This window comes from Pelobates fuscus, chromosome 13, assembly GCF_036172605.1.
Source record: "Pelobates fuscus isolate aPelFus1 chromosome 13, aPelFus1.pri, whole genome shotgun sequence".
NCBI classification, from domain to species: domain Eukaryota; kingdom Metazoa; phylum Chordata; class Amphibia; order Anura; family Pelobatidae; genus Pelobates; species Pelobates fuscus.
The window spans coordinates 100801107-100814297 of NC_086329.1; the positions used below are offsets into that span (position 1 = coordinate 100801107).

The following is a 13191-nucleotide window of genomic DNA, read 5'->3' on the forward strand; positions in this document are numbered from 1 at the left end:
CCATCACCTATATAACTGAGGAAGCCAAGAATACCTGTCTGGGATCACAAGGTCAAAAATCATAGTCCTATTTTGATTTATTACAGTGTGGATTTCCCAGCAAGTAATGACATTTTTTGTTGTTGTTGTTGTTTGTATCATTATGACTCAACACCGAAGAGACGGGTAATCAAGCAGCGAGTCTGACAGTGACAGCAGATATTTGTGCTGATGGTCAAAGCTTTGATTTCTAAATGGTTTTGTGATTTTAAAAGTTTAAAACCATAAACATTGTTTGGCGGTTTGCTGGCAACCACACCTTACATTTAGGCCAATATTGCTGAATTGCTAGATACTTTATTTTCTTAGCTGGCCATACTTTTTGCAATATGGTTGTTGGCACACGATGGATGCTCACAGTAAGCATGGACTCTAAGCACTGATACACAGGTTATGAAGCAAGGCACTCCCCTGTGCTGCCACCTCCATAGGGGAAGCTAAACTTTCCTGTGCCAATACTTGTACAGTGTACCCACATTGTGGTACAAGTCCTGACTGGCATACACTGGCTCTCCTACAGCTTACTATGAGAGAGCCAGAGCTGCAGTCGCACACATGAGCATTACTAAGAGCAGCTTTATTTATACGCTGCGCTCCCACCGACACAATGGCAGGCCACTTCCTGCTCCCTGCAGACCGGCAAACTTAAACATATGGGTTTTCTAACATTTTTTTATCACGTATTTTTTTCTAATGCAGTGACTTCATAATGCAATTAACATTTTGAATTAAGCCAGATGCAGTGCTCTTAGCGGTAGATTGCTCGATGAACACACAATGATAAGTGTAGTTCCATTTAGCAAGCAGAAACGTATCAGTTATCGTATCTACAGAATACCCAGTGGCAGTTTATTTGCATACTGAAATCATCATGCCATCAATTACCTTCCTTTTTGGGTGCCAATTCAGCAGCCTGAGGCGCCTAATGCCATTTTAGAGTGTTGTACCATTTACCATCTTTTAAGCACCATGCTATAGTTACAACGTAGTCACATCACTTTCAATGTAGTCGAGCAAGATGTGTAAAAGTGAGAATGGTCAGAGAGACCTTCTAAGAACTGCGTTATGCTTGTAGTGCTGCCACCTTGTGATCAGATTATGGCAACACATTTAATATACAAATATAATGAAATTTAGCTATTGTGTCTGTCAGTTGGCAAAAACACAATGCGTCTCTCCAAATATCTTTGTAGTTTCTCCAAACCCCTCAACCCCCGATGTGCATGTGTAAATGCCTTAAATGGCAATGAAATGAATGGCTGAAAGACAGATGGAGAGCTTATGGTAGATTGAACCATTTGTTGACAGGGGGATATGCACAGTTTGACAATGTCTGGCACCAAGCTTGTTGATGCGTAAGACCCAATGGTCAGGGTACCATTAACATTTCAAAAGGGAAAGCATAGACAGAGACTTTGGTAAGTAACCACACTTTTAAAAAGCAATATATATATCATTTTTTAAAACATATCAGTGCATACTTCTTATATGAAAATATACACAAATGTATTTCATAGTCAAAAAAAAAAATCTGAAAAAAAAAAAAAACATTTGAAACAAAAAGCGAACGAGCCAAACACAATATATTAGCTATTTTTGTTTAAATTTTAAACGCTACACTTTTGTTGAGGTTACATCTTTTTGACTTTTTTTTTTATTTTTTGGTGTTTTTTTTGTAAATATTACTTCATGCATCTTACACATTTTTTTTTTTTTAGCCTTTGAGAATAAATATGCTCCTTTTTTCTTTTTTAATTTTCTCCACTCTTCTAAAAACTGCAGCATTTAACTTGTAAATTTTGTGTGTCTGTGTGTGTGTGTGTGTGTGTGTGTGTGTCTCGTGCAAGTTTCTGCCACACCCCTTAATAAAATGAGGGAAAACCAAAAACAGGAAGAAAAAATAAAATAAAACATAAAACAAAAAAACAAAACAAAAAAATGAACAATAATAAACTACTCTACAGAACGCAAATTTACGAATATAAAAAAATATTCACAATGTAACTGTCAACAGCACAAATGAGCACAAGAAATAATATTAAAAATCAGAAACAAATATTTTTACAGATAAAAACAGGGTGTGGGAATTATATCCCTCTCTCTCTCGCGCGCATTTTTTTTTCTTTTTAACGATTGTCTTTTTTTTTTTTCTCATCTTGAAAATTAATATGAGTTTCATGGATTAATTTTTACATTTGTGTGAGAAAAACAAGTATTAAAACAAACGGTTCTCAAAGAACCTAATGTCATTGCCAAAGGCCCGTGAGGTTTCACCAATGCCCATAACAATGTCTCAACGGCCAACTTGCCTCATTCCATCACTGTCGTTCTTACTTGGGTTTCATTAATCATACTGACCACCATTTTGCTGCGGTTTTAATACATTCATTAATAGGACTAATTAGTGAGTGATCTAGCTCCTCCTGGTTCCTGAGTGAGTAACCGTTTAAGTGCCAAATGCACGGGCACATGGCCAGCTTTTTTTTTTATATGTTAGCAGGTCTCGCCTATGACAAGTGTGGGGTTTGTGTTTTCAATTATATTCGAATAACCAATTTGCTTCCAACATTGTGCTCAAATAGTGATTCCAGGTGAAGTCATTTTTAATGCCCTTTAAGGATCGCTAAATCACGTGAGTGATAGCTGCTCTTATAAGAATATGTGACAAGCAGTGACTGTTGTGCTGTGGTCATTAATAGGACGCAGTGTATGATACAATAACCGTTGCCGGGTTTCGGTAACCTCACATTGTGTGTGTGACATTGATGTGTATGAGCCAACATTTGTGTTTTAATATACACAGCACAAAATCCATCTTTTCAGAAACTACTGCTCGATGGAATTCACCTATACAGCAGGTGGTGGAGGTATTATAGAAAGTCATTTGGGCACAAAACACTATGGAGTAGCTTTGGGCAAATGCTAGTGTAACATTGTTCCTTTTAGAATAGAATAAAATAACTCATTGTATTACGCTCTGGACATTACTGTGTCACTATAAATTTAAATTAGAATTGTGATGTTGGGCGTTTTGGTTTTAAATACACTTTTTTCCCCTCCTTCAGCTGTCATACAATTGCTTTTCTTTAAAACAAAACTGTACAAACTCTGTTTTGAGTTTGGCAAATCCCGTCGAGGTACATTTTAACTTAGTTTAATGTCCGCTATTACAGGAGCTTACAAAGTGTTGCATTTTGGGTCCAGCATGAAATTGAAGCTGTATATATTTGCAGGATGACCAGCACACAGTAGAAGTCAAACACTGCTTCTTACAAAGAACGGTGTCTGATTGTGGATGCATGACCACAAGGGGTAGCGGTGACACTTACATTTGGCCAAAGAAGGTACCTTGCAATTCTGGTTGTGGCTTGGTAAGGTGGTGTGTGTAGAACCTGCCTCTCACAGGGACTGGTAAGGTTACATGGTGTTTGATGGATGGCCAATAAATTAAAATTGCAGCAAAATGTGAGGATGGCCCAAGAGAACAGACAGATGGGGTGCGTTCATTCTACAGCAAGTAGACCATCTTGACAGACAGGGTCACTAGGAAAAATAAAACCTAACATCCTTCGATTCTAAGCCCTCCAGTCCAAAGAAATATGCACTACCCTTCGGCACTGAGAGGGTTTAAAATACGAGGAGATTTTGTTTTCCAGACATGATTTCACTTACTAAACGGTGACGGGAAATAGCTGTGATATTGATACCTGAACGCCTTCAGTTCTTTAGAGGGCTGCTGCCCAAACTTATATTGAACCAAAATGTGCTTCCTTCAGTAAGTGAAATCATAGCGTGCATTTCCTCCAAAATAAGAATACCGCATTTAAAAGAATAAATATATATGTATATATTATATATATTTCTTTTTTTTTTGTTTGTTTTCTTTGTAATAGGCAATGTCTGCATGTTGTCGGACTCCATGGCTGTAGAGATGGTTTGTGTCCATGTGTAACCCGGGCTGATATGCTTGCTGTGAATAAGCTAAATACGTTTCTGTTATTGTGGTACCCTTTGGGCGTACTGGACGGTGTATTCTGACTGAGTGGAAACACCTGGCCATATACAAAAAATAGAAAAGATGTCAGGCTCTGCCTGCGACTAATAGTGAAAAGATATATAATGTCCTGGTGACTTGGTGGACCCACCCCTGTTAGGGCATAGTACATAGGGAAACACTGAGCTCATAATATATCTCTTACAGGGCAGTGGTTGGGCATGTTGTAGGTTTTATCTATAATGAAATATTCTGAGTTGTATGTTGAATCGCCAGTTTTTCTCATGTGGACCCACACGTTACCCATCTGGCTATAATTACTCTTGGAGTAGGCAAATGCAATAAGAGTGGGTTGAGGGTGGTAATGTCAGTGTGATGGGGCAGTTTTAGCAGCTGTAGTTGAGTGACCCCCCGACAAAAGTTAACCCTCCATTTCGGTAGGTCATAAAAGTGCAGTCATACTGAATAGAAAGTCTTATGGCAGCCATGGAGTGCCTGGCCTTCTGCAGACATTGCCTGAAGCACTGGACTATGAAGAATGCCTACCGAATACTAAAGCTATATCTCAGGCAGTTTATGATAGGTTCCCACCCTACAGCATTTAAACCCAATGATGACTACTCCATCCCTCACCCCCCCTCCCACCCTTTAACTCGGTCCATCTGTGGACAGCAAGAGAAAAAGTGTCGAAGCAAAGGGCAGTTATGTTACCCATGCGTCAAGTCGCATGCGTTTTACGGATGGGCTTTCACCATCTCCGTCCCCCGTGGGTCTCAGCAGCCCGAGGGACGAGTAATCACCCCGCCCGTCCTCTCGATCATTGCCCTCAAAGGAACTGGCGTTGCTGCTGAGGCTGTCCACAGGAGATCGACCAGTGACTTCATGTCTGCTCTGGTGAGAATAAGAGGTCAGAGGGGTGCCTGTGCTGCGTTCTCTGTTTGGAGAAGGTGGTTCCTTTTTGATGCTGATATTTTGATTGGTGTTGACAGTCAGTGTGGCAGTGTGTGACAGATGCCCACTTGACCTGAGGAAAGAGGAACAGAAACAAAATTTCAAGGGCTGGAAAAGATGCGTCAGGCAATGAGGAGGAAGAGAGTGGGGTTGACAATGAAAAGTAGAAACAAATATGAAGTAGAATTGGTGAGGTGAAAGAGCAGATAAAGATGTTACCACTGTCAGAAATGTACAATAGGCCAGAACCAATAAACAGAAGAGTTGCAAAAGGAAGACTGCAGCAGGATTGCATAGTTATTGTTTCTGTCTGTAACACAATCAAGGTGAAGCTTCGCTGGCATTGAACACCTTCGTGGTTGGATATCACTTGTTGACCATGAACTTGTACCTAGTGAGTTGAGCTACTCTCATATGACGCAAGTTGCCAGGCAACGGTAACCATTGGTCCAAAATGGCCAAATGCCTTAATAATCCCAGCTGAGCCAGGATGGTTGGTCCCTCCCAAGACTAAAGCAGGTCTCTAACCAACAGCCGGACTCGCTCAGGCATTCAGTACACTTAGCAATGTTAATCAGGGCTTCGTACAGAAAACCACAGCTCAGATGGAGTAACAAAACATAAAAAGCAAACTGTTGCAGTTCTACTGCGCTCTGCTTGACACTCAGACAGTAAATTTTATTTATTTTATTTTTTTACTAAGACCTCATCATATAGCAGCAGACATGCAAACAAAAGGCATTTAAATGACCTTATGTTCTCCCCCATTCCCTTATTGGAGCAGGTTACTGTAACCCACTGCGGGTTTTAAAGATTTCAACATACCAATCACTCACTCAGTGTAAATATTTAATTTGCATTTCTTTTTGGGTGGTAACAGATTAACATATTTAATTGTAATAACGTCATTGCAGTTTGCATGAGATCAAAAACTACGCAAAGCAAATAAAATATATGGTTTTAGGAATGGACCATTTTAAAATATATACTTCTAGTGAACTGAACTGTGCACAATAACCAGTCACATCACGTAACGGAGGAGACGGTATACTGGACGATGCGTTGGACAGTAGAGTACTTACACCAAGTTGCTTAGTGACACCGGGACTAGTTGCTGCTGTTGGTGATGTTGCGGTTGTTGTTGCCAGGCGGACATGTTGCCTAGTGATAACCCGCTGGGGGAACTGAATGTGGTGAGTGACGATAGGTCTGCGCTGGTCAGCTGGTAATCTAGGGGAAAAAGTGAAAATAACTGGTTATACGCTGGACGCAAATCTCGCGGACCACGGATAGTTATCGGTGACACACCATTGGTATGCGTCTCTTGCATATGAGAAAACACAGAATTCTGATTTTAAAAGTTAGTGACAGAAATATATTTGGCTGCCACATGAAAATAAATAAAATAAAAAATAAATGTAAAAATTGGTCTCAACCTTTATTACAGCAATGGATTTGCTGTAAGCAAGTTAATGCACACTTTCACCAACAGAGGGCGTTGGCACAAAATTGCAGCTCTGTCACTTCACTACAGAAAGTGGTCAGCTACGCCCATTACTGTCCTTAAAGGGACACTATCAGGCAGGTGCCTAAGCTTTCCCTGTGTGGCAGCTTTCAAGGTACTCTAACTGGCACAGGGTTTTTGTAGTCTTAGGATAACTGTACATTTACACATTTGCTGTCTATTCAACTTGCACATGTGAAAATTATGATTTATGGATTCATGTGAGACAGAGACCCTTTAAAAAAGAAGGCTTTGTAATCTAGTAAGAAGAAGAACACGAAGTTCCTCTATACATGGACCATCTGCCCTGCACTGAGAGAGGGGAATCCATACAGAATGTGCTTTGGGCAGACTGCAAACCAACGCTGAGTTCCAAGAAGCAGAGTGATATGAGATTTAAAGGAACACTTCAATCAATAAAGTGTGTATTGGAGGATGGTTGTGAACCTATGATTTGATGACCCGTGCTTTCTAAATCGACCTTGTTGTAACCAAGATCTGTACTGGGACCGTAGCGACATGCAAGAGGTGGAATGTGTGATCACTGCAGCCATGTGACATGTGTGCTTGTATCACGCCCTATTCTTGGGTGTACACAGTTTCAGTCTTACGTGAAGACGGGGCCTCTCTAAAAACAGGTATTACCAGTACATGGGGAAAGCTGAGGTGTGACCAACAGAAAATAAATAAAAAAAGCAAAGTAGCTAGTTCTGAACCAATTGTGAAACCACCCATCTTAAATGCTTAGGCAATGAATGCACGAGGCAGGTAGGCTTTCAATACAGGCACACATTGATCCATATATTAAATACACGATTGATGCAGCGAGGATTGTGGCAGGAAATCTTACCTGTGTTGTACGCTGTAGACATGGCAGAGAAAGGTAGCCCGTGATGTGACAGTAAACTTGGAGTTGCCACTGAAACGACCGGTGTGGTTAGGGAGTGGGCCGCCTGGGATACCCCTAACCGCTGTGCACTCTGCAGGGGGAACAAAGAAACAGCGACGGATGAAATCACATTACTCACACAACGTTAATGCATCCTAGGCTTGTACACCGCACCATGCTTACCATCAGCCACACTGTTACTTGCTATACTCTGCATGCTATCACAGTGTATGCATTATATATATCCAGTGCAGCTATTACCCCATATGAGCTGAAGCCCTACAGCTATGTACGTCAGAGCAGCCATGCAGAAACAGTGTGTGTTCTCGGCCTGAAAAGGCTGTTACACAAGAGCTGACCCTCTGCAGACATGGCTAATCCCCGGTTACTGCCCTTTTTTGGTTCAGAGGGTTACAGCTTTACAGGTTCGAAGTATGTGAGGCCGGTGAAATAGCTCAGTGGGCTAATGCATCAGCAGAATCTGTTCTAACCCGGCAGGGTTGACTCAGCCCTTCATCCTTCCGAGGTAGATAAAATGAGTGCCATTAAATTGGGTGATAGTAACAACCCCTGGATGTTGGGCTAAGGTAACATCCCCAGGACGTACTTGGAAACCAGAGTAGTCTGAATGTACCATTCCTGGTTAAATACTTTGTTATTATGTGCTTAAAGGGGAACAGTCACTTCCTGGGATTTTAAGATTAGATTTACTTATCTCCTATCTTTAGCAAATATGTGTTTGCTACAACTGGAAAAAAAAAGTTCACATCTATAGATCTATCATAAAGCTGGGCGGCTCCATCTTGGCTCCCTGCCAGCCATCATTATGCCAGTGAACCACAGAAACAACAAATATCTCCCAATCTTTCCTTTCTCTTCATTTGCAAAGTGTGCCTGGACTGGTCATGCCACTTGCTAAATATCAAATATGCATTTTAAAAGAAAACAGAGAAATTTTGAGAGATTAATACCGTAACGGCCTCTCCCCATTGGCTGCGCAGTTTGTGTCTTTGTGTGTTGTGTGAAGTTTTGTTTGATTTTATGTTTATTATGAATAATAGATTTAAAACAGATTGGCAGTTTCTATATCTCCGAATTCTTTGTCCTCACTGTACATTTTAGTGGTAATCACCCAGTCAGAATATCCCTGACACAATCTGTGTTTGTTATATGCCGTGACTGGGACACTCTTGGCTGGGGAGGTTATGTTTCAAATATATTCAAAATCCCAAATTCCCTTGCCTCCTGGGAAGTGGCCCCAGATTGGTTTCAATGGCAGAGTTGTATATACCCTATAAATATCCTCAGTATATTTAGGTAGCAGCTTCTCTCATTGATGGTCCAGCATGGTTGTAGTTATTAGCCTCCACGCGTTTTGCTAATAAAGTCCTTTGCCTTTTCTCTGGCACTGCCTGTTTTTTCTTCTAACTGACTCGTCTCATCTATCTGATAGGCATACAATTGTCTCTTCATGCTGCGGGAGCATCACACGCAGACTCTGGGTTAGGTCACACATCCGCGGTGTGAAGAAAGGCCAGCTGGGCTGTTATTTCCTCCAGACACAGAGCTGGAAGAGAATGGCCTGCCTTTTACTTCTCCTCATATAGGCATCCTTGTGATTTCCTAGCTTCAAAGCCTTCTCTCGGAGCTCACTGACCACCAATTCAGCATGAAGTTACAAGGCAGCCTGCTGGCATGCAGCCCTGGAGCTAGAACACGGAAACCCAGACTAAAAGAACGTGTTTATATAAAAGTAATGCCTAGGCTCTCCGTCCAGTAAGACTGCACTATGACATGCAATAGCACCCATGATAAGTGGAGCAATTCAGAGCCTAGATCCATCGGAACAGTAACTTTCCATAGGGTGGTGGTCCAAATTATGTGGGTGCAATCCTCCTTAAAGAGGATAGGCTAAGACTGATTACACTGACCTTCCCTGAGTTCACGCAGAGACTGGTGATTACCATAAATCAATGTATAACAGAGCCACGCAGTCAAGGGATACAGAGAATTATAGAGTATAGCTTGATTCCTGCCTTGCTCGACTCTACGTTAATTGTTTAATTAAAAGGACACTCAAGCATCATACCAATTCTTGCTGCATGCATGCATGCATCCAGGTGCAAGGAAGCCCACTGTCCCCTTGTCACAGCTGCCAAGAACTGATGTAAGCCCCCCTGTCAGTCACAGACGTTGTCTGGTGACTTTTTGTATCATACTTTATGTAATACATCAGGTTCTCTTATCTTGCCCTTTTGGTGGCTGTCGTGTTCCTATAAACTTATCATGTCTAAACTTGAGAATGTAGGTGAACAACACATACTCTTTTCTGGCCTTTCAAGTGACGGTAATTTGTTTTATGTTCAATGGAAAATGAAGGTGCATATTCATCTAGATGGGAGGCTTTACTCCAAGATGTATCGTCCATCCATAACTAAACCGGTTGTAACAACATACAAAACCATAATGTCCTGTCAGGTGCCGTTTACACCACCGGCAATATAAGGGTTACAGTTTGATACGTTTTAGGTGGTCCTTAACTCATTTTTCAAATTCCCACATGCACTAAATTACCCAATTGACACAATAATATGGGTTTGTTTGTTTTTTCCTGCTGCACATTCTTCCAATATTCTATTGCCTGATTTGCATATTGTTAAGAGGTAAGTGATAGAGAGATACAGTACAGAGCAAGCACATTAACTCACCATCTCCAACTGTTCCTCCGTCTGGGTGCAAAAAGCAGAGAGAGGAAAGAGAAAACACGGAACAGAACCGTTAAATTAGGGAAGGCAGCACACAGCCAAATCACCAGAACAATACAAACAGACTTGTCACATAAAATAAAATCTGCTAAAAGGTCGAAGAACCAGAATATATTGACACAGTGGAGGGAGAACTTCAGGTGAGTCTCTCCAGTGCCCCGGGTGCCAACATACAAAACCATGATCCCATGAGTGACAGAGTCCAAACCCGCACCCTCTAAGCATTATTGGACTACATTTCCCATAATTCCCTGTCGCCACATGAGAATTGTAGTCTTGGAAAGCAAATACTTTTCCAACCAGATCTCATCCTCTCAGCCTGCCGCATCTAAACCTGCTTCCCAACACCACCAGCCATGATCTGGATTGATTTATTAAGAAGGAACATTACCGCGAGGTGTATATAACGAGCATATAAATCCATATATCCAGCTTTATTCACTAAACAAGGAATAGTAAACTATGAAAAGCACTTAAGCCGGATTGGTAGAATTAACCCACTCTGCGATTCTTCCTGCATTGACTATATCATGTGCAGTGAGGATGAACTTACCATGTGGTGCATTAACCCTTTGTTGCCCTGCGTGGTGATGACACGGAGGTCTGGCTTGCGGCTGTTGGCTCCGAGCTGGTTGTTTTGGGACGGAGGTGGCGGAGACTTGGCTTGTATGACTTTGCCCATGCTGTTCCCGTTGGAGACTGGTATGAGGCCTGGAGAGGCCCGAGCACTGATGTAGCCATTCCCTGCAAGAACAAGAAGGATTATGTGTCACTGTGTAGAGAGAGGGAAACTAGGCATTGTTAGGCTGGCTTCTCTGTAGGAAATAAGCTTCTATGATATTTGGTCTCAGGTACTGGCTGTTTTTGCTCCTTTCCTGCAGGTCCATCTCACCTCTGCTTTGTTTTGCTCCGTATAGTAATAATGAGGACCATAATTTGCTTTAATAGCTGGTGGGCCTCAGATGGTAAGATCTTTAGGGAAAGAGGAAAACCAGTCACTGAAGAGCAGCACAGGCCCTCTATCCCGTATTTTAGCTATGTTTTCTTGGTAGAGACCCTGGTTAAAAAATAGCCGACTTGTATTGGGGTATTGTGATGGTGAGTTTAATCCTGTATGGTGTGATCAAATACCTATATTTTTACTGGAGACAGGTTTCTGTAAGTAGCCTTATGAGTTTAGAAACTGTATATTTTGTGTGGATATTTATTTATTGGGGGGAAGGGGTACATCCTGTTTACAAGCATTATCCCCCTATATCCAAGTGAGTACTGCAGATAATACTTTAAGTGTGAAGTCATTGTTTTATTCACTGATTGGATTGTAATTACACCTATTCCATCCTATAGCATACGGTTCATATTCAGATTAACAATGCAGGCCCAGCTCAGTGTCACAGAGCTTTGTGAAAGGGTTAATGGGTGTGGATATAAGGACTGTTGGTAAAGTGAAAGGGCAGCGGCTAGGTGTATGATATCAGACATGGGCGCCTGGGCCATGCCCCCAGGCCTTCTAACTCAAATCATGCTCTGCTTTCCTGGAGCGGGGCAGATGGAATCTAAAGAATGCCAAGTGACGTCAATGCTGACATTCATAGAACCAGCCCTGCTAGAATTGTTTAACAGCTGATGGAGGCTGGAGAGGGGGAACCAGTGGGGTCAGGGCTAGCCAACATGTAACTCTCCAACTGCAACTCCCAGAACCTCCGTCACAGGCTGGCAAAGCATGTGGAAAGTTTCTAGTGCACAATCCATTGTTTACCCTAGCCGTTAATGTGTGCAGTTGTCTGTACACTTTCTTCCCCCATACTGCAATCTAGTGCAGGCCGCAGACACAGTCGTGTTTAGCAGATTAAACTCCAACAGCGAGGACAGAGATTTGTATGTGTGCTGCCCTCACAGAATACAATAAAAAGCAGTAAATCTATTTTAACCAGTTATATCCTGGTAGAAGGCCGTAAGTGTATAACCTTACTGTACTATGTGCCTTTTTGCTCATTGCTCATTGAAACTGGCAGTCGTATTCATCTCATGTATGAAAAAGGTGCTTCTATACTTCACCCCTTCCCCTTTGAGTACCAATCTGAATAACCAGCACCCTCCTCTCCAAAGTGTTAGTTGGCAGGGGAAACGCAGCTGACAGATCTCATGGCACACATGGAGGATTGTGTCCAATGTGATTAGCAGGAGAGGAGAATTAAACGTCTTAGACACCAGCGTGAAACTGGCATTGCATCACTGCCTTTCAGATGGGCCCCGTGAAGAGAGGGCCATGGGAGTCTAGGGCTCCATCTAATGATACTAATAAAATTAATCTCACAGGCAGCAAGGCTATTTACTATGTAATGCTAATGTGATGGGGGGTTACAAAGAACAGAGAAGAAATCGATGAGCTTCTGGGGAACTCTGAAACATTAACCGCTCAGCACCCACTGTTATAAGGTGCTCTGGACAGTTTCCATGTGAACCGGTTTAAGACTTAAATTGCACTTGCTCACTTCGTAAGACTTTGCTGCTTTTGCTAGAGATAAGAAACATTGAATCTTTCAGGAGGACCTTTCATATCTTTAAAACTCAAAGTCACAAATGGACCTGGTAAGAGCTCGCCATGAGACTTGAAGGGTAATTCTGTGAATTAAATCTAGCCACATTGGGACTACGGCTGAGCTGGAGAAATGTTCCAGATCCGCTATTTTTGCCTCTGTTTTCCATTCAGATTTAATGAGCATATAGTCCCCAACAAAATGATGACTCGCTGATCAGCCACAAGTAGTACAATATTTGCAAAGTAGAACAATTAAATTAATATTCCATGTGAATTATTTAGGAGATGCACAGGTAAAGTGTATCCAATGAACAGATTCAATGTTGTGCATGAACGATTCTTCAATTAATAGTTTGAAGAGTCCGTCTGAAGGTGACGGTATGCGTTAATTCTGCAGTTTGGGGTCATCAAGAACATTTACCACCATATGCCATAAATCACATAAACCCCAGTAGGACACGGTCACCTTCACAGGATCTTCTGAGTAAGGAGGTCTTGTGGGGGATC

The 13191-nt window shown here is 41.8% G+C and overlaps 1 protein-coding gene across 8 annotated transcripts in view; it reads right to left on the minus strand.

Annotated features, from left to right (window-relative positions):
- Window positions 1-857: 857 nt before the first annotated feature.
- MEF2D (myocyte enhancer factor 2D) overlaps window positions 858-13191 on the minus strand; it is a 151766-nt gene continuing 139432 nt past the window's right edge. For 6 of the 8 annotated variants that reach the window (XM_063439464.1, XM_063439467.1, XM_063439462.1 and 3 more), the window contains 5 exons: window positions 10696-10886; window positions 10086-10106; window positions 7339-7468; window positions 6067-6214; window positions 858-5057 (listed from right to left, as the gene is read on the minus strand). In XM_063439464.1, the coding sequence (XP_063295534.1) occupies window positions 4736-5057; window positions 6067-6214; window positions 7339-7468; window positions 10086-10106; window positions 10696-10886 (812 nt within the window). In that variant the 3' untranslated portion in view covers window positions 858-4735. The remainder of the gene's footprint in view (window positions 5058-6066; window positions 6215-7338; window positions 7469-10085; window positions 10107-10695; window positions 10887-13191) is intronic. The other 2 variants (XM_063439468.1, XM_063439469.1) reach the window with 1 other exon arrangement.